This window comes from Empidonax traillii, unplaced genomic scaffold (assembly GCF_003031625.1).
Source record: "Empidonax traillii isolate 1590-97213 ecotype Southwest subspecies unplaced genomic scaffold, ASM303162v1 scaffold1381:size118516, whole genome shotgun sequence".
Classification (NCBI taxonomy): domain Eukaryota; kingdom Metazoa; phylum Chordata; class Aves; order Passeriformes; family Tyrannidae; genus Empidonax; species Empidonax traillii.
The window spans coordinates 1,885-24,186 of NW_020956574.1; the positions used below are offsets into that span (position 1 = coordinate 1,885).

Genomic DNA, 22,302 nt, shown 5'->3' on the forward strand with positions numbered 1-22,302 from the left:
AGGAGTCCTCACTGTTAACAGCTGGGTTTGGAAACTGGAGAAAGGATTTTAACAATTTCAGGTAGCTGGGGATCTCTCTCAGTTTCTAGGTTCCACCTTGTCTTCTGTGAAACAATTCATCCTAACTTATGAACTGACTCAAGAATTCTAATTACTGTAAGCCAACCCGAAATTTGTGTAGGAAAGGAGTGAAGGAAAAGAGAAGGCCAAGCAGCTTGGGGTTTGGAGGAAGACTGGAGAACAGCGTGGCAGAAAGGGTAACATGCTGAGGGTTTTTTTCTTGCAGTCAGCTTGTTGCCTTCTCAGGACTTTTCCTCCTTATCCTGGAGGCTGTATTCTCTCTCCCCTTCCCTCACCCTGCAAAGGTGTCTTTACAGCCATTTACATCCTCATCACCTGGTAAGAGAAGCCCTTGTGTTTCCCTCTTGTCAGCAACCTGTGCTGGGCCACAGCAACTGCTGACGTTGCCCATGCTTAGAGTTGGCTTCACTTAAACAGTAGACAGGGCATGAGTAAACAGAGCTTAAATGCACGGCTGAAAATGACAGTGCTGCCTAGTAGAACCTCTGGTCTGTAATGAGAATTACCATTATTATCAAGTTCCTCAGCTTGGACTTCTTCCAGATATACTGAAGTGTAGTTAGTTCATTCCCAGTGACAAGTGGTTCATTATAAATGAAGAAAATCTTGGCTACCAAGAATGCCTTTGTGAGTAATGAGCACTTGAGTATATAGTGTTTCAAATGGGAGGCTCCAAGGCATTTATTGAGGGTCCTGTGCTTTGACTGTTGGTGTCTTTTTCTTTTTAAAGAGTGGTAGAAGGAGGCCATAGTACTCCACCCATTTTCTTACAGAAAGTCTCTTTATGAAGAACAGAGAAAAAAAAGTAGACTTCCCTTTAAAGTTAGTTATGAGTCCAGCTAGGAAGACTTCAGCCATTACAGTGGAATGACATCAACTCACGCACATCTGAGACTTTCTATAGGAACTAGCAGTTAGTTTCCTATGGGAAAGTTCAGCTACAGAGGAATATAAAAAATCCAGACCCTGAGGAAGGACTGAGAAATAGAGAAGTATTCTAGGGGAAAATAGAAAAATTATTCTTGAGCCTGACAAAAGAAACTTTCTTGTTCAACAGCTATATTAGGGCAAAGCATAATAAAACCAGCTTTTCCACATTAATATTATTTATCTTAAATGATGATAGTCTGTGATGGGCTGAAAATAAAGAAAAGAAGATGCTTCCTCATACAATACATGTAGTTAAGCTCTGGAACTCCTTGATGCAGAACATTATGGATACAAAATTTCATATATCTTCAAGGAAAGACTGACAAACTATGGAAGAAAAATCAACTGAGGTTTCCCTAAGGGAAACTACCTCTTCTTAAAAGTCCATTGGGTGCAACTGGTTGTAAGTTAAGAAACTATGAGGTAGGATTGATTACCTTATTCTTATCCTCTACCCTAGGCATCCACACTTTCCCAGTGTCAGAAACAGGATTTTAGACCAGGCAGACCTTTGTTCAGGCAAGGAGAGCTATTCTTATGCTGTCATTACAGTATTTTCTTATTTTGACACCTTATAATTTATCCCTAGGTATCACAAAGTCACAGAATGGATAAGATTGGAAGGTAGCACGGTGAGTCATCCAATGCAACCTCCCTGCTCAAGCAGGGTCATCCTAGAACACATGGCTCACAGGACTGAGTCCAGATAGTTCTTGAATATCTTCAGCAAGAGAGACCCCACAGCCTCTCTGGGTGATCTGTTCCAGTGTGTGGTCACCTGCACAGTAAAGAAGTTTTTCCTCATATTTGGGTGGAACTTCCTGTTCATCAGCTTCTGCCTGTTGCCTCTTGCCTCATTGTTCAGCACCACCAAGAGGAGCCTGGCTCCATCCTCTTGACACCCTCCCTTCAGATACTTACAGACAATGATGAGGTCCCCTCTCAGTCTTCTCAAGGCTGAACAGGCTCAGCTCCCTCAGCCTTTCCTTGTAAGAGAGATGCTCCAATTCCTTATTGTCTTCGTAGCCCTCTGCTGGACCTCTTCTAGGAGCATCACATCTCTCTTGTACTGAGGGGTCCAGAACTGGGCACAGCACTCCAGATGTGGCCTCACCAGGGCTGAGCAGAGGGGTAGGATCCTTTCCCTCGACCTGCTGGCAATGCTCTTCCTAAGACACCCCAGGATACCATTGTCCTTCTTGGCCACAAGGGCACAGTGCTTGCTCATGGACAGCTTGTTGTCCACCAGGACCCCCAGATCGTCCTCCTCAGAGCTGCTTTCCAGCAGGTTAGCCCCCACCCCAGCCTGGTGCACAAATGTCTTGTATTTGAATGGCACTTGATAACACTTCATCTCTACACAGGCATTCTTGGTCTGACAATTAGTTGTTTTGCCTATAGTGTGAGGCAGATGGGTGAATTATTTTGTTCACATCTCTACACAAAGAGACATGCCTATGCAAAATCCTCTCCATGTGTGCAGGCATATGTAAAACAGTCATTCCTCTTCAGATTTAGTACTAACGGAGCAATAAACAAACCAACTCTTTTAAGGTAACTTTGTATATAAAAGTTAATGTTTAAATGTGCGCATTTCTGCTATACCAATAACTTAGACTGCCATAAACAAGTGATGTCTCTCTACAAAATCTTGTGCCTGGGATGATTCTACTCTGTTTTCAAAACCTTCAGATACTTTTTCATATGACTGCATGCACTCCAGGGCTTAGATCTGTGAGTCACAGTAATCTCCAGATGTCTTAGGGAAGTCCACACATCTTTTCCAAAACCTGAGTTAGCTACTTTAAGGTCAGGGAGGGTTTCTTTACACAGTACTGTAAAATGTGGTTTATGTATATCCTAGTAAGTGAACCCTGGCTCAGACTTAGTGTTCCATGTTGGCCAAGGGAAAAAGTGTCAAAATTATGCTAAAACAAAAACACCCTCTGAATCTGGCATCAGAAACAAGCTGTGGTTAAACTGTAGTGCTTTACTTAGCTAAAAAATTATAATTATTACTTCTTATAGACAACAACTGTGTCTACAGGATGAAGAGGCCTCAAAATCATAGGAGTCATTGGTCCATTATCCAGCTTTAAAAGTCACGTTGCCACTTCTTTTCCCGTGTTGCACACATACCCCTATTTCTTATGCTAGATCTTCAGCTAGTCTGTGACCAGTCTGTTTCACTGGGTAGCAGCACTTGTACTATTCTAAACCAAACTTAAGAAACGTGGCTATATTTTCCCTGGCTTACACTGCCATTGCAATTTAAACCAGAAGAGTTTAACCACATACATATCCTTGAATTGCTTGGCTTTTAAAGTCTAATCATAGGCCCTTGCTTTCTTCACAGCTGAGGTTTCCATGTAATTGGAATGAAGGATGTTGGAACTGAGCACAGGTTTCCCAATGGCAGCTGCCAGTAGTTGGATAATGCCACTGACATCACTGCTTCCAAAGGAGAAAAATAGTCTTTTCAGTAATGTTTTGAGTTCAGAATCAAGAGTTCTGGGTTCAGTTTCTGGCTCTGCCACAGACTTCTAACAATCTTACTTTCTTTCTGCATGTTTCCGAGTAGAGATGGGAATAATACTGTATTCTGTCTTTCCCATTAAAAGTATTAACTCTTTGTGTGGTGCATCACCCCATCTATGTGGGATATTCCACATGTGACAATAAGGCACAGACAGCACAGTTCCTGCAGCCTTTGTGGGATTCTACAGGAAAAAGGCACGTGATGAATAAGCAGACTTGTCCCTCCTACTTGGCTGAGCTTTCCTGCATATATATATATATATATATATATATATATATATAAAACTGTCCCCTCCAACCATGGATTTTTAAGTTCTGTGAATGAGATTTTGGTGGTGATGGCACACAGGGGAGGAGATACAACACAAGATCAGCAGGAGGATATACAACACAAGATCAGCAGGAGACCCACACGTTCTGAGTAACTGAAGCTAAAAGCATTTAAAATAGGCTATGACACCTTTTAAGGTGCCCAGATTGCGGGTACTGTGACAATCAAGACAACAAAGCCTTTGTAAAAGGAAAGGAAATCTTCCTAATTTGGTTCCTTGGGATAGCAATTAGCAAAGTGCCATGTTTCATAATAGGCAGATTCATAGTTCTTACCTGGGTGACTAATGCAGAACTGTGTGTGACTTTTAGGTCGGTTAAAGTTCTTCCTTTTTGGCCATTACATGAAAGAGGACAATTTTTCTGGTTTCCCAAGGGTTCCTAAATCTCACAAGTGTGGTCTGTCTGTCCATCTCTGCTTGGATCCCAACTTTTGAATACATTGATGACTTTCAACTATGTTCTACCTACAACCATAGAGAAGAGAAGCAAACATAATTCATAATTACTTTCCTATGGGATAAATAAAACCATTTTTATTGGTAGAGCTCTACGCTCTACCGAGCAGAATTACTCCACTGAGGGAAAAGCAGGTAAAACTCATCCATTTTCGCCTTCCAGTAGGTAGCTCAGCATGGATGCTGTCTGAATTGTCTTCATTCATCTCATCCAGAGACCACTGGAAAAGTAGGAGGCAATACGGGAAAATATTTGAGGCATTTCTATTTTGAGCAGAGTGTTGAATTCTTTTCCACTGATGTCAGTTCTAATATTGCATGATTATATTTTGAAGATACTAAGATAACTGTGTATATTTCCAAAGTGTATTTTCAAATCTCTCTTTCTTGTTTTAGAAAAAAAAAAATAAAATGGAGCACATATTACTGCTATTCATATTTTTCATACCTCTACTGGGTCTCAGTAATGGAACAGAAACTGAACAAGATTTTACTTGGCACTTAAAGAAGATTCCCCAGATTGTGAGAGAAAGAACTTTCTCCCTTGACAGCCCTAAATTTGAAGCAAAAACCAAATTAGAGCTGAACAGTGTATGTGGAATTGAGTGTCAAAGAAAACTGCCATTGCCAAGCTTGTCTGATTTGAAGGACCTCTTATCCTATGAGACTGTTTTTGAAAATGGCACACGGACCCTGACTGAAGTGAATGTCCTCGGAGAAGTGCTTGACCCAGCTGGAAACACAACCACACAAAGGTCTTTGAGAAGGAAGAGGCAGATCTATGGAACGGACAGTAGGTTCAGCATCTATGACAAGCGGTTTATGACCAACTTTCCGTTCAACACAGCTGTGAAGGTCTCCACTGGCTGCAGTGGTGTTCTCATTTCCCCCAAGCACGTGCTGACAGCAGCCCACTGTCTGCACAACGGCAAGGATTATGTCAAGGGCAGCAAAAGACTGAGGGTTGGCCTAATGAAGACAAAATCCAGAGGCAATGGCAGGAAACACAAAGGTGCTAAAAGAAGTAGGAGAGAAGTTTCTGCGGCCAAAGAGGATCCCAAAGTTGCCACAGAACAAAGGCAACAATCCAAAGGTGACAGAAAAAGGCAAAGGAGGCCTGGGAGGAAACAAGAGACCTCAGATGGCATGCCCTCCTTCCAGTGGACCAGAGTGAAGAGTACCCACATCCCAAAAGGCTGGTTTAAGGGCGTTTCTGGGGATATTGCCCTGGATTATGATTATGCTGTTCTGGAGCTCAAGCGTCCCCACAAAAGGAAATACATGGAGCTGGGAATCAGCCCAACAATCAAAATGATGCCTGGGAGCATGATCCACTTCTCAGGTTTTGACAATGATCGGTCTGGGCAGCTGGTCTATAGATTTTGTAGCATATCTGATGAGTCCAATGATCTCTTTTATCAGTACTGTGATGCTGAGCCTGGCTCCACTGGATCTGGCATCTATCTCCGTCTTAAGGAGCCGAACAAAAAGAAGTGGAAACGCAAGATCATTGCTGTTTACTCAGGCCATCAGTGGGTGGATATCAATGGTGAACAGCAGGATTACAATGTGGCAGTAAGAATTACGCCTCTCAAATATGCCCAGATTTGCTTCTGGATACACGGGAATGATGAGAATTGCACGCAAGGCTGAAGAGAGCTGAATCTCACTTGCTTAGCACCTGTACTGCCATTGACGGAAAGTCAGCTGCAGCAGTTACTGGAAGAACATCACTCCATGTCAGAATATTTCTGAACTCAGAGCTCACAAGTAATGGTATGGTAACTTAAGGAATGCTGAAATGCTGGGGGATGGGTAGAATTGTCAGACAAAATATTTCTAATTGTACTCAACCCTAGATATGCACCTAAAATCCCAAACTATATTTATGTTTGCAATTGTGATAAACTCAAATCATTCTCATGAGAAAAAAAAATGACTGTACCTGTCATTTTTTTTTTTCCAAATAGAAGGGTTGAAACATCCCCAACTGGTATTATTAAACAATATCTATTTTTTAACAATGGATTTACTTTTCTCAGGGTTCTGTTCCAATTTTTCAAATTCAAGTTGTGCATAGAGCATATTACTGTATGTGCAGAATGATCCAGAGAACTGCATCAGAACAAGACATTATTCTGGCATTCTCTAAAGACCACAGCTCCATGTTGAGAAGCAGCAGTGTAGTTCATGCTTGCTAGTTTGGAAAACTTCCTCTTCTGGTTGCCACAGGAACACTCCCATGGAAATTTCAAATTTATGCAACTGAGGGTTAGACCTTAGACAAGGTTCACTTAATTGCTCAGTAAAAACGGCAAGAAGAAATTAACAAACATAGAAGTTTCCGTGTTTGGAAGAAGAAGAAATATCAGGACATAATTTGATGCCTTTAAATTTTCTTTGAGAAGTTATAGAAGTCTTAAACACAGGCATTTGCATTCCAGTTAGTATTTGGAGAGCTGTAGGTTTAGATTTTAGTCGAATGTTTAGCTTTGCCATTGGGAGAAGTCACTGACTCCTGAAGTGGCTATTTGACAATCATTTAGATCATTTAAATATCACAGACTATATATTTTTTGGGTGCTAAACATCTCTTCAGTTTTTATAAATTACTTTTACCTGAGTTCAGCTTCATAGATAGGATAGCATGTATTAGACTGGGAGTTGGAAATCAGTATTTTAGTTTGGCTTCATACGGTTTTGCGAAGTGGATGGTTTTATTTATGTCATATTCAGACTTCAACTTTCCAAACTAAATTATAGCACCTTCTGAATGGTAGAAATACCCTGTACATTATAACAGGTATCTTGTTAGGTAGCAGCAGTAGTTAGCAAATAATTTGGTTCAATATGCTTACAGAACCATATATTTAATGAAAACAAAAACTGAGCTTGACTTTTACACACCTTGAAACACAAATCACCTACTTAAAAATTGCTGATGATTGCCACACGAGTCTATATCTTTTATTTTATGTCAAGATTCTGAAGCGCACAGAATTGTTATGGTGCTACGTTAATCTAATAACATTAAGTGATACTGTGCCTTTCTGATCATATCCTTTGGGTTGCAATACTTTTAGAGTATTCACCACCATAATATTTAATTTTTTTTACCATAAATTTATTCTGACCAAAATATATTTTCTTCCTTTGTGGAAGAAAAAATATAACAAGATTTAAAAATATTATTTGTTTGTTGGAATCTTTAAAACATGCTTATAATATCTTTTGATGAAATAAGATGATTTTTAATAACCCACTTTTTTTTAGATGATTGAAAGTGTGTAACCTGACACACTGAATGTGCAGGCAACTTTCTTTGTCATATTATTGCCAAAGCATAAAAATTTAAGACTTGCTTCCATATCATAACTCTTAACAATATTTCATTAATTGAAAGAGATCTCACTTTAAAGAAACTATTTCTTTTAATGTCAGCCTTTCCAGGGAACAGGGAACACTTAACTTTTTTTTTTTTTTAATATTTTATTTTGTGTGATTGTTTGCAGAAAATTAATAATAATTTTTATAGTTTAGAAATTAATCTCTAAGATTTTTTTGTTAATTATTTTTTATTGTTGTTAACATCTCTATTAAGATACATGGCTTTGCTGACAGCAATTTTAAATCAGTCCAGTATTTAATACTCTTGTTCTATGCAACAGCCCTACAATATTCTTTAGTCAGCTGTGTAATGTTTTTCTTAAGTGCCTTTTTCCATAGTTACTGGGACAAATAAGGTACCACATCATTAATCTAATACAAGACAACCCAAGTCCATGGATTTTTTTTACAATTATCTTCATTGTTGATTTGGGTCCAAAACTGATCAAGATAAGGTGGCTTAGTAAATTCCATATTTTGCTGAGTTTTATTTAGTTGTGTTCTTTAGGAGCAGAAATATAATGTATTTCTCTATCAGTTTGGGAATTGGAAAAAGGTAAGAATGAAAAATGTTGATGTCAGCTTTCAAATGGTCTTGTTATGATAATCATCTGCTGTAAATATCTCAGCTGTGACCTGAAGTTCTCATACCAGGCTGATAACAAATGTTTATCCCCAGAGGATAAATACTAAATGCTCAGTGCCTCATTTTATGGTGCCAAGAGTTAAAAAAGGTTGTCCAGAACAACATAAAAATTAAGCAAGACTATATTTACATATCTGTATCTGTACAAACCTGTGTGTCTGAGTGCACATGCACAAACACATGCAAATATACAGGTGTGTAGAAAGAACATATGATGTTCTGATTGGGTCAACACCTCCAGGCAAGGGAATGCAGGCACAAGAAGACCCAGACAAAGTGTTATTCCTATTATCTCTGCATGCCAGGCAATATTTCAGTCTGTCACTTGGCCTAATAGAGAAGGAAATGCTTAATGTAGGCATTGTGACTACCTACTACAGGGTCTTCTGGAACAGTTAATAAATTGGAGTACCTACACGCAATCCCAGGAGTTCAGCGTTCTGTGTAGAGCTCTTGGTACCAACCACTGCAAAGAGGTCAAGAATTTCTGAGCCATAACCATCTCATATTTCCTTAAAAACCCTGCAGTTGCTATCTAGTTATCAATGAGAAAATATGAGGAGGGGGTGTTCTTAGCAGATTAGATCCTGCTGTTGTCCAGGACACCAGCATCAAGGCTGGGTTTTGAGCTTGCGATGTTTCCCTAAAGGATTTTTTTCTCTTTTTGGCACCATGCCGTACATAATTTGTTTTCATCAGTACTAATGCTTTTCCATAAGAGTTAGTATAGTTTTAACTGTATTCCTGGCTTTAGGAAAAAAACAAACTCAGTCAAATCTCTTTTCTGCTAGGGGGGCTACTGGAGTCAACAAGTAAATTTTTTTCTGGGCCAAAGACGAATCTCATATACAAGCCATTAACACACCCACACCAGCTTCTGCAAGGTATTTGTGCATGTGTTTCATTTGGGGCTCTGATTTATGAGTCTATATGGAGTATGAATCAGCACGAATATGGCTTAAGTAAAAAAAAAATATTTCATCTACATGTGGAGCAGAGAAGAGGCTGGAGAGTTCTTCCTATTCTGCTGAAAAGGGATGACCTGGCAGCAAACAGCACACAATGCAGAGAGAACAAGAGAAGTAGATGATACGGAAGACTGGGGAGATGGAGGTGGTATGCAAGGGATAAGGAAAGTGTGAAATGTAACAGATGAAATGGCTGCAAGGTAGCAAAGGGACCTATTGTAAGAAAGAGTAGGCAGCTGGTAAAGACTTAACAGTATAAATTAAGATGTGAAATCCTCAAGTTTCATAAACAACCTTTTGCTGTTCAAGATGAGGCTCTTCTTCTCAGCCAACAGCAACAAGGAAAGAGCTGTGAGAGGGCTCAGGTTGTGGCAGGGACCCCCAGCAGGCAGGGGGTTTTGACCTTGTTTACAATCCCTGCCTGAATTCATGGGAATTACACTTCTGTTCATTTGGGATCCTTGGAAAGCAGTAGATCCGTGTTCTGACCTAAAGGTTTGGCAGTGTGAACCTCCCAGTACACTGGATTACCAAGAGTGTAGTGAGTCAAGGGAGTTTCTCAGACCTGACCTTTTGTTGGTATTCCTGTAAAGGCTGTTTCTCATTGCAAAAATAAAACAAAAAAAATCTCTTACTTGAGGCATTTAAATGTTGGCTCCATTTTTTTTGCATGTACCTAGAAATTCTAGCCAATAAATTTTCTTTCAAGTACATTATGTTTGTGTTTGGTATCTTCACAGAAATTAATGAATTGCTTCAAATTTTAAAGGACAGACTATTGCAGATACTTCCATCTACAAATTCCTGGATTACAGAATGACTGAAGAAAAAATGAATAATATTATTACATTGAAATCTTAAAATTTCACTCTAATCTCAAAGGATTTGGAAGTATATTTGGGTCCCTGTTGCACCAGCCTTTTGCTCTGAGTGTCAGAGTATTTAGGTCAAAAACATCCAGAGGTAGCTTTGATGTTTCTTTAATGTTCTTAACTTTTTTAAGACTGACAGAAAATTTTATAATATTTTTAGCTGCACAAGATGACGATTCATTTGAGAAAATAAATGCAAACCTTTACTATGTTATGATATTATATGATGCACTTATTGTGCCAATAAATATGGTTTTTTTTCTTTTCCTCTATCATGATACAGTTTGTTAGCTATGGTTGTATTACACAAACTTCATTCTGTAAATGCCTGTAATATATTATCAGTGAATCATCTGGGATGTGATCCTAGAAGATGCTAATGTCTCTTTAAATTTGTTCTGGGAAAAAGCCTCTCTGTCTTCAAGATAATTACTCCATGAGCAAATTTGATGAGTAAAAACAAAATTAGTTCTGTAAGGAAATGACTCATAGTCTATACCACAACTTATTAATTCTAAAATAAGTAATTAGTTCTGTTTCTGCTATTTGCTATAGTTACACTTTCTACCTCAGAGAGCTGTTGAACCAGGCCAAAGTAGAAGTGTGGAAAATACTATCCTCTTAGTTCTTAGAATTATCTTAAGTCTGTGCCCTTGAAACTGGTGCTGACTTTATCTCCCAGAGTAAAAGGAGAGGTTTTTGGCAAGGGCAAGAGCTGCTGGAAATATTTAATGGAAAGTTAAGAAATTATTACAGACATGATTAACAGTGTGTCTAACACAAGCAATATTTGCCAAGGGTCTGGCAAGGACTTACCCACTAGCTCTTACATGGTTCCTTGCGTGGGGGACAAGTAAGTGTTATGGGGAAATAAATAAGATTGAAAGATTTGTCATCTGGACCAAAGTCCATTTGGTGCTGGAACCAGATCTAAATCTTTTTACTGCTGGAATCTACTTTAGCCACCATCTGAGGGAATGTCTTGGTGCCTGAGAAATGTTTCTCGGCCTCTACCCAGGGAACACAGACAGAGACCCAGAGGTGACAGCTGTGTTCCTCTACAGGCCATTCCCAAGCCACTGGCACGGATGTGGTTTCTTTGATGGAAGATATGTTCTAACATGGGTTATGGATCTCACACACTCATGGGCCCTGGGGGGCTTGAACTGGAATCCTGTCCAAATGTCTGTTCAGCCCTAAAATGTTCCCATACAGCCCAGATCCTTGTGCAGGTGTTTTCCAGTCATACTTCCATTTCCCATTGTCTTTAATACATGCTTCAAAGGGGTTCCCCAAATAGCATACACTCAAATCCACCCAAGAATTAGGACCTTACACTGTTTATGATGTGGGTATTCATGATGAAATATTTATTCCTACTGCTTAGAATATGTCTCTAGACCTTGATAATGGCTAATCCTTCAGCTGTTAATGCTAAGAAAAAATATCAGATATACTGGAAAAGCCACACAAATATTTTACAAAGACTTTGCCTCTTGGTAACTATGTATGCACCATACTTATTACAGTTGCTATGGCTCTACTTCTTTTCCATGTCAAAGAGTTTGAAAACATTGGATGAAACCAAATTGGGCTGGATTTCAGACAAATTGCTCAGCTGCCCTTTGGCTGCAGTTGCAGCATTCTCCCACCCCTCCCCTCCAGTTTAATTTCCAACTTTACGGATGAGGTGCTGGTCGCAGCTTTGCTTAGTCAAGAACAAAATCAGCCAGGGGACAGCACACTGCAAAGGCCCCTTTCTGGCTGTATCTCTCTGCAGACATTTTGAAGCAGGGAGGAGAAGAGGACAAGAGAAAGCAAAGGTGTAGCCCTTGTTCAACAGCAAAAAAAGCACAGTGCCTTACTGAAAGAAAACATGATTTCTATTTTTTCTACTGGGAAAAGCAACCCTGGTTTTTACATTTTACATTCCTTTGCCTTTTCTCGAATGGTTCATCAGCTAAGTATTTCTAGCTCTTGCATAGGAATGAGCCAACCCGTTCAGTGGTGGGATCCAACATGGCCTCAAATGCCAGCAGGGACTTCCCCTCCCCAAAATACACACACAAAACAGGAATGCTAAATTACCCCAAAGGGATTACAAAGGTGGTAAAAAAGAAAAAAAAAAGCAGCAACAGGGAAATTGGGAAAAGAAGTTTATGCATAAAGGCATAAACATATGCAGACTTCATAGCTACGTGTGGCATATGGGTTTTTCTGTCCTGGTTGTCCATGCATCCATCCATTGATGCATTCCAGAGTTATGGTGAGTTATGTGGTGAAAGAAAAAACAGCTGCTGGTTGTCTATCCCACCATCCACCCACAGCAACAGGACTTATTGTGCTACCAAACTCTTTGATGAGTTTGGGCTCAGACCTGATCTTCTTAAATGGTGGACATCAACAGAGGCTTCCAAAGACGTGGCCACTGACATTTTAGGTTTTATACATTTTGCCCCATGTCTACATGGAGGATGTATGATGCCATTTTTAATAAAAGTGAGTTGAAACAATAAGCTCCTGTAATCAAACTCTGCATCACATTCTCCTCTCATTTACAATGCTCAGCCTTGAAGGGAAATTTGACCCGTAGTATATGTATTTACTTGTTACAGAGCATTAGACACAAAGCATTTATGATATGTGAATTTATTTCTTTCACAAAGAAATAAAAAGGAAGCCAATACTCAAAAGGCAAAGTACTTTTTTCAGTGTTTACTTTAGATGTGATACTTTCTTGCTTGTAAAATAGTGATCTGTGATCCAATAATCCTATTTATTCAACTGATGTGCTTGCATCCTTTACTTCTTGAAATTGATTTTTCCCTACTAGTTAAGACTAAATAAAATCAGGCATCTGTGTGAAAACAGTGTTCACATGCCTAAAAAAAAACACAATAAAACCAGCTGCCACTAATTGTATCTCATTATTTCATATCAGCTTTGCCCCCACCCAATGCTCTACTCATTTATCATCAGGGTAATGAAGCACCTGCTCTTGATTTTCTTTTTTGTATTAGAAGATTTGCATACAGACCAATTCTGAACTAGATGATGGTGGAGTAAAATCCTGGCTATCCCTCCTTCATTAATATATGGACTTGATGCTGCAGCTCCCCACAGGGATGGCTGGGAAACGTGTGCCTCAGTCCTACAAGCAACAACCTCCATTTATTCCCTATTCACCTCTGGGTGTTGCTTCAGACTGTTTTCCTTAGTCTCCAAACCACTTTCCATCAGGCATGCACACAGCTGAGGGACGAAGGCAACTGGAGAATCTGTGCCCTGCTCCACTGCACAGACCTCGGAGGAAACGCAGCTGGCATGAGCACAGATCCCCTCCTCCCAGTATCACCATCACTGATGTGCAGGCTCAGACATCCTCTGTTCTGTGAATCTCGTGCTGTGCCTCTCCCCCTACACACATTGCACCCTTCCATCCCATCCCAAACTCTCTCCAGGAAAGGAAGCTCTTTGACTGAGCAGGACAGTGCCAGCCAGGAACCCAGGAAGGAGTTGCACCAGTGGCTTCCTGTAGGTCTCACCTCAGCTCCCCTTGCTCCAGTCTCTTATTCAGTGCCTTGGTTGGCCAGAGCATCTTCACAGTCCCACTGTGCCCACACTTCCTTGGAGCCCTGCCCTTTGGAGCAAGTCTAGTTTCTGTCTCTATGTACAAATGTTTTTAATGTACTGTTTGCAACTTCACCTCATTCTTTCCTGCCTGTCTTGGGTTCTCCCTGTTGCTAATTCCACTTCTTAATTTTTTTAATTGTACCCATTTTGGAGTTTCACCTAATTTTCTACTTTAACAACAAACATCTAAATTAAATTAAATAAAATAATGCCTTACCAATAATCCTCATTGGTATACAATGGGAAACTTGGGTTGCTGTTTAGGAGAAGCCACTTCCAAGTGCTATTGAGGTAACAGCTGCAAACAGAGAATGGAAGGCAAAATCACCAAAAGCAAACATAGCTCTAAAACAACACATGAAATCTGGAGCTAGCCTTGGGAAATGCTTTCGTAAGCTCTGAGTCAGTGTAAGCACAGGCTGCCAGCTGAAGGAAGAATCTTGTGACGTCCTTACAAAACAGCTCTGGGCTGCCCTGACAGCTCCTCCTGCTGCAGATGCTAACTGAGGAAGAGGTCACAGGCTCTGGACCCCAGCAGCAAGCACAGGGTTTAATCTCCTAGACACATTCTACTCTTCAGGGGAAACTGTTAATTTCACTGATTTAAATGACTGCAAAAATAGCAATGATTTGATGCTATTAATAAAATTATACTAACTGGGCTGTAAATGGCTTCCATAGCAAGATCCACTGGACTAACAGTTTCAAGGAAAAAGCGAAAAACTGAGATTTGCCTGTGTGAGATCCACAGCCGCTCAACACCTGAAGAAATCTGGTGGAAACTTTCTCAGAAGCTGGCTGTGGGGTGAGGTTTATTACACCTGTTATTTAAGCCTGCTGCTAAGGTAATGTCTCGCTGCAGCAGCACAGCCATCTAGGGCTAATCCAAGGACAAAGCCTGGAAAAGAAAAGCTATAGATGTTTCAGATACGTCTTCTCTGCAGCATTTCTTTACATACCATTTTCAAAAGGGAACATCATAACTCTACAGAAAAGATAAAGTCTTCATATTCCAGTATGTACAATTCCCCTGCCTTCTCCCCCCACACTTCACTCATTAAACAGCATAAATTTAAAACACTATAAATATCGGAAAGAACTAAGGAAATGCCATGCTTCATTATTCCAGTCCTTTTTTAAACACTCAGTGTGGAGCCAGGGCTGTAAGCAAAGCCTTTTCTTGAACACATGCTGGCCCTCGTGTGCTCATCTCTTGCCACGGCAGTCAGAGTCCACATACAGAGCCAAAATTACACAGTCCTGGGACAGAAGGGTGCAACCATCTACTTTTCAAGGCCACAATGCATCTTTCTTTTTTAATTTGGCAAAGACTAAGCTTCCAGGCAAGTGTTTTTAGACACATAAAGAGTCACATTTGTAGATCCAGAAGCCAGCTCCCTCCTCCTAATTTAAAAGCAAACTTTTTGTAAATTTTTAGGCTTGTCCAGCAATGTCACTGTGGATCCAGCTCCTGGTAGAGATACGATAAAGAAACATTTCAGAGATACAAAACTGGTGGGAGACAAGGTTGCCAATGAAGCAGATAATTGCTAGAATTACCTGGCCTGGGGCAATCCAAAGGCAGTAGTGATGGTGATGATGATCAACCTTCTACTGATGACAGGTCACAATCCAGATATTATGGCTATTAACATCCACAAGAGCAAAGACCTGTGTCCTGTCTTTCACCATTGCCCCTTCCATATTCATGGCATAATTCTTTTCCTTGCACAGGTTTCTTTTTCTTGCCAGCTCTGCCACATTCACATGCCATGAATGTGGTGCAACTAGCAAGGAACAGAAACCTTTGCTCTGTATCTGTTAATGCCACCACCATCCTTACCCAAGAGGTACCTAAAACTCTTCCTTCTGCTATTTCTGGCTGCTTGCATCATTATATTTATTGGGAGATACCCCAAGTGGGCACATTCATCACCCTGCAAGAGGACCACTTGCACAGCTGGGCATCTCACACCAAACGCTCAGCTCCATATGCTTTTGTGGCAGGGGCAACATCAAGCTTGCAATCTAGAGAAACAATATGTACCTAGGAGTGTAGCTGTAAATTTGGAACTCAGTGTCTGAAGAGGAGCTAATGATGCTGTCACAGTGTATGAGACTCTCCCTTGTCTTGTGCCCACATGCTGCACTGTCTCCTCCCTCACCTCTCCCATCACCCTGCAGAGACCTGCAGCTACTTCTTGTTTCTGCCTCTCCTGCCAGGTGCCTGAACAAGCCACATGTGTGAGAAACAGGCTGTGAGGATCCTGTGTAAAAAAGGTCTGATGGAGGATAGATAGTCCCATCTCCTCCAGAGCTGCTTTGCCCTGCTGTCTTTGCAGTATGATGAATTCTCCCAGGACAATTCCCCATGCACAAAGAAGCATAACCAGCTGAAAAGCAGGATGTGGAGAGACATTCAGCCAACAGCCTCTCTCTTCTTCCCCAAATTTCTTCCTTTTCTGAAAATATTTAGCAGTGTACTGAGTCTTATTAATGTGACAAAGAGCCCAACAGTAACGCTCTATACTTAAATTATTTAAACAGTCAGATTTCTTCCTTTTTAAAATTACTTCAAGATTTTTATTTCCGTTTGTTTGTTTGTTTTCCCCAAATGGCTTCACACTATGAACAAAGGTATGCTGAAGGGCAGTCGCTTCAACTACAGCTTTTCATGAGGGGCTTTAAGAGCATAGAGGAGCACAGGCTGACCATGGCCGAACAATGCAATCCTGCTGGGGAAACTGCAGGTGAAACACTCGGATCTAAAACTGGGAGCCTGGCTCACAGGCACTGGGACATGGTTTTTCTTTTACACATAGCACAGGTGTGCTTTCATTCTGCTGCTGTGTCCCACTTTGGATGCTGCACTTCCTGTGAGGTGGGGACCAGCTGAAGACAGTGCGAAGAATACCAAGATTGAATGAATACCTAGAAAACTTGACTGCAAGGAAAGTTTGAAGGCAGAGGGCATAAGCCAAAAGAATGACCATGGTAACTGTTCAAACACCATCATTGCTGCTGCAAAGAACAAAGAGAAGAACTGACAGCTCAATGTGCAGCAAAGAGGGGATTAGGTAATAGAGGGGAAAAAAAATCAGCAGCTCTCTCAGGGTGAAGGTCATGATGTTCTGCAGTGGTGTTTGGAAAGGCTGTGGTGTGATGTTGATCTTCTAGAAAAATCTGTTTAGTATTACACAATTTTGGTTTTAGAGCAGGGAAATAGAGTAGATATATGGGCTTTCTATCTTATCATCCCACCCAGGAGTCTTAAAGTGGAAACTTCACTTGCTCTGAATGCATTGCCTTTGCAGTAGAGTGCAGAAAGGATGTGTTAGTCTTGTTTATCTGTAGTGGAAAGCCAAATTTTAAGCAAAACAGTATGCATAGTTATACTTTTATACTGGAAAAAAAATGCTTTGGCCAAGAGAAAAGTATTGTATTTCACACTAGAGTCTGCCTCAGGAAAGCATAGATTGAATCAGCTTAGGTCTTTGATTTGGCTAGGGGAAAATCATTTCAGTTGCACCTCTCCTCTATCTCTAACAGATCTATCAAAACACTGGACTTACCAGTTAATATTTCCAGCCACTGTAAGTTCAGTCTCAAGTGGCAAAGCCTGGCTGGCAAGCTGAACTCTGCTACTAGAAATATAATATTCTCTAAGCCTGCCAGCTATTTTAAAGGTTATTAAATGAGAGAAGCACATCCGTAACAGACTCTTTATGCAAACTGTGCTGATCTGGATGATAAACAGTTCATACATGAGACCAGCTACCTAATTTTAAGATTTCCAGACCAATCACTTGCAATACTATGTTGCTGTAAAGTGTTTTACTTAAAATGTACGTGACGCCTATGCATACGTTAGCCCCAAAGGGGTACAGCAAAGACAACATTGTGGGTTTGAGATGGGGGATTTTCCTTGCTAACCGGTATGTGGGATACAGCCTGGCATAGGTGTCACTGCAGCTTCCAGGGCTTGCAACTTTTGCAGTTCTCTGTTTCTCTAAAATATGCATTTGAATGAAATATAGACGTTTTGCCCATTTCTCGTACTCCTCATCCAAAGAGTGATGGAGGTTGTTAGTGATAGGTTTTCAAATTCTTTGAGGTATTTCTAAAAGCTGTCAAAAGCCCAAACCACCCAAATCCAGCCTTCAACATCTGTTGGGGGGAAAAAAAAAAAAAAGAGGTGTCTGAAAAATCCACATGCCAGGCTAAATGACAGAGTAGGATTAGAGTCAATCTTGATGATCAGTCATGAAGCCAAATGTCTAAAGAAACAAAATATTTTAACAGATACATAAGCTACTTTATTATACTAAACGCTTTCCAGGATTATGAAATCCTAGAGAAATCAACCCTGGATACAAAATACTATATTTTGGTTGGATAGAACAGTGTAACACTTTCCCAATTACATTTATTTGCTCTGATTACATATGTGCAAGACATATACATCCAACCTAATATTACATGTTAGTAATAATCAAGAATGTAATCTTTCAAGCTATGTTTAAAAACCTTCATAAACCAAATCTTCACTTAGGAACCACAAGATGCACCTTTTTGAGATAACTGAAAATACTGGAGAAACCAGGTAAGCTTCCGTATACATGGAAACAAGAATTAGCTGTCCTCCAGTAACACGGTTAAAGAGCTGCTCATGAGAAATAGGTTTATTTAGCAGCATCTCAGACTAAACAGTGTGTGGAGTGCTATAGACATACACACACACATGTTAGTTTCAAAATTACTACTTACAATCCTAAAAATAGCTGAGCATTTAAACAGAAAAATCTGCTTACTGTCACTATGTAATTTGTTTATGTTAACTGGAAAAAGAACAGTATTTTTTGTATGGTTTCTGCTAACAAATGCGAATCATCGCTCTTGCCTTTACAAGGACTATGGTAATAAGGTGTTTTCATCTGCATATCATGGATTTTAAAATACAAACTTCAAAAGAGAGGAAAAAAAAAAGATTTATCCAAATAACTACCCTAATTTAATTTCAGGTAAGTTTAGGAAGGTGCTTAAAAACAGCCCATTCATGAACCCAGACACACTGCTGGGTAATGTGTTTGCAACTGGAGTTAATGGACCTTTTATGTCAACTGAAAATTAACTACAGTATATTGAACAATGCCTTGCCTCTCTCCCTGTCTAGGCCTTGCCCATGCCTTAGAGAGTAAAACATTTCAGCCATTCCAGAGCCATCACAGGTGGTCAAATATTCTGAGAGAGAAGTAAATTTCCAGCATGATTCACCTTGAAGCCAAAGGTCCTATAAGGAAATTGTACACAGCCAGATCTTGAAGAAAACATAATGAGGTAAGGAGCTGGATTTCCATCAATACCACTTCTGAAACGACAGCTCACTATTGAGTGACAGGAAAGTGTTTCAGGCACACTGCTGCAAAGGTTCACAAAGCAAACTGCAATGCTGGTGGCACAGGACCCAGACAGCAAGGAGAGTCACTAGCCCCCTGAAAACTTGTATGTATTTAACTATACACATTTATTTTTATATTTAACTATATTTTTTAATTCAGCACAACTCACATTCTGCAAAGAGTGGGGCTGAGAAAGGTTGGTGTGTCTGTTCTCTGTTCCCTGAGCAGCAGGAATGCTAGACAGATGGTAGGTACTGTCATGATGGGGTAGAAGTGAGCTGGGAAGTGGTGATTTCACTACACTGCTGGAAACCTCTTTTTCCAAGCACAAAGGGAATGGTGTGCTCTATCCCAAAGGCATGTTCACAGAAATAGATCCTAAAATTTGGTTCTCCTATAAATGTGGAAGGACCAAAACCTCAAAGTGGCTTCAGCCCTGTGAATAGCAGAAGATAATTTGTACAAAGGGAGATTCAAAGGTACTCTAATACCTAAGCCAGAACTTGTATAGTAACACAATCTTATTTATGCAGTGTGCTGTCTTCAGTGTTATTATTCCCCCCGCCCCCTTTCTTCACTACTCATCTAAACATAGATTTTCCATGTTTCAAAAGAGAAATGAACTATTCTCCTCTCTGATTTTTTCAAAAATGAATTGGCTGGGGCCAGTGTAGGATTATTTCAGTGAGGAAGAATCACTAAAACCCTTCTTGATTCATCATCCCGGACTGACAGGAGGTAATTATAGACACACTGTAGACTCATAAAGCATAATCTTATAATTAACTTCAGAATTTAACTTTTCCTATTCTTGTTTCTGAGTAACATTTAAAAAACTCCTTTTATACATAGGAACACTCAGAGTATTAAATGCTGTTTCTTTCTAAGCTTCGTGTCTGCCTGCAGCTGTAACTTGCTCTTGAACATAACATGAGTGTACTGACACAATACCTGCACTGCAGGCCTGCATCAGCTAACAAGCTGAGAGCACAGGGCTACCCCCTTCCTGGGGTCACTTTGTACCTTCAGTGCTCCACTGCCCTCTCCTTCCCTCGATTACAGACAACCAGCAGCCCAAAGAACAAGAACACACTCCCTCACACCCTTCCCTAGTGCATTCATCCTGGCCCACATCTCTTTCCCCTCCCTAGTGCAATACTCCCACACAATCAGCCTCTTTCCAGGCCTTTTGTAGGCAAAAGTACAGACAAGGACTATGGGAAGGCAATGTTCTTAAGAGGTCATGGGAGGATCCCTCCTACCCTGTGTGACCAAGATCCGACCAGTCGCTGCATAGTTATTATTGATAACAACGAACCTGTCTCCAGTTGAAGTCTCAAAGAGTGACTCAGTTTTTGCAGCACTTGCCTTCAAAGCACCTGCTGGTGTGCTTAGTGTTATAAAATCTGTGCTTCCAACAGACTGAGAGAGTGCTTTGGCAAGACCTTTAAAAACAAAGGCTACTTTAGATTTTTATGATAGTAGGTAAACTGAAAAATCTCTTCCATCATAATAAGCTATATTTAAAAAATACAGCTAAAACTTCACCATGTTCAACCATGAACATTTCAATGTAGGTTCACCAGACCTTTCCTAGATTCGCCTACACTACCAGAGAAGAGGCTTGCTCTCCTTATAGTGGATGTCACACCCATATACAAGTTTCTTGACTTGCTTCAGTTTCTGCTTCTTGTCTACTCCCAAAGGCAACTATTCTTACACCTCTAATTGCATGCAGAGATGTCTTGGGCAATGGAACAAGCTTTGGGTCTTTGCTACCTGCATAATTTGCAGAGTTTGATTAAGGGAAAGGGAAGAGGTGGTGAAGGTTTAGGATCCAAGATCTGGAACACAAAAAACAGAAGTGCTATCTGCTTTAAAATATGTATAGCCTTTCTCCTTCTGTAATCTCATCTCTGAAATTCTTATTTCACCCCCTCATTACCACTCAGTGTCTGCCACTTCCCACACTGCTCTCAACACCAGCTATATATAATACACGGGGAAAAAAAAAATCTCTGTAAATACCATTTCTGATATATTTCATGTTCTAGAAGATCTAAGTCACTAACTTGGTCTATTATCTTTGTGCCAACAATGTCAGCTGTAGCAACTGGACAATTCATGAACTAGATGTTGTCTCCCACCATTAAGTAGTATCTCATAATAACGAAGTCTCAAATGCATTTACAAAGCAAATCTTCCTTTTCTACCCTCTCCCCCCCACCACAACATAGATTTTACTCTTGACTTTCCTGATTGGTTTTTAAGGTAAGTCTCTAACCTTTGCAGTTGCCTGATTAAACTCTAAGAATGGAAGTTTGGGTAGCAGCACGATTGTGCAACCAGCTTGAAATGCTAAGGTGGTTCCCAGGATCTTAGAAGACAACAATAGTTTTCACCACACAGGCTTTCACCTGAGGAAACAGCAGCATCAGTCCAGAAGCCCTCAACTCAAGCTATAGTACATTTACAGCTAAAAATTTCAAATAAAGCCAATTAAAATAAATGACAAACGAGCAGAGAAGAGGAGTAGGAGGTGATGCTAACTCCAAACAGTCAAAAAAATGAGTCAGTTCTGCAGAATGAGTTGAGGTGTTTGTTCAAAACTCTGCAGTAAGCTGAGTTCATGTTCTCCAGGTATTTACAACTCCCTAGGGCTCTAATGGCTTAAGGGGGAGCTATAAAAGTCTCATGTGGGCAGAAGTGCCAGCTTCTAAAGAAGCCAGCACACAAGACAGCAAAAGCTTGGGTAAGGGACATACCAGCTGTCTGAAACCTGCCCTCCCCTCATGAAAATGCAGGGGAAGGAGACGGTTTTTTCCTTCCACAGATGGGAGCTCTCCTCTCCACCCACTCTTCCCTATAGCTTGTATTGAAAAGTACTTAGTCATACCAGGACACAGATGCATTCATTTCTGGATGATGAAACTCAGATGATAAAACAAGAACATGTTCTTGTCTACAGGCCAGGAGATGACCACGTGTTTTCCCTGCAAGCCAGATTTTATAATTCCTTTTTGCCAAGAAGAGCAAGCCACTTTTGTTTAGCCTTACTCA

The 22,302-nt window shown here is 40.4% G+C and overlaps 1 protein-coding gene across 1 annotated transcript; it reads left to right on the forward strand.

Moving 5' to 3' along the window:
• Nucleotides 1–3,931: 3,931 nt before the first annotated feature.
• Nucleotides 3,932–9,281, forward strand: PRSS35 (serine protease 35). Its single transcript, XM_027906975.1, has one exon. It carries the CDS (start codon nucleotides 4,749–4,751, stop codon nucleotides 5,988–5,990), a length of 1,242 nt encoding a protein of 413 aa, XP_027762776.1. The 5' UTR covers nucleotides 3,932–4,748; the 3' UTR covers nucleotides 5,991–9,281.
• Nucleotides 9,282–22,302: the final 13,021 nt, after the last annotated feature.

Bases quoted from the DNA above. Each gene is read 5' to 3' on its own strand.
- PRSS35 (XM_027906975.1), top strand. From the start codon at position 4,749: ATGGAGCACATATTACTGCTATTCATATTTTTCATACCTCTACTGGGT.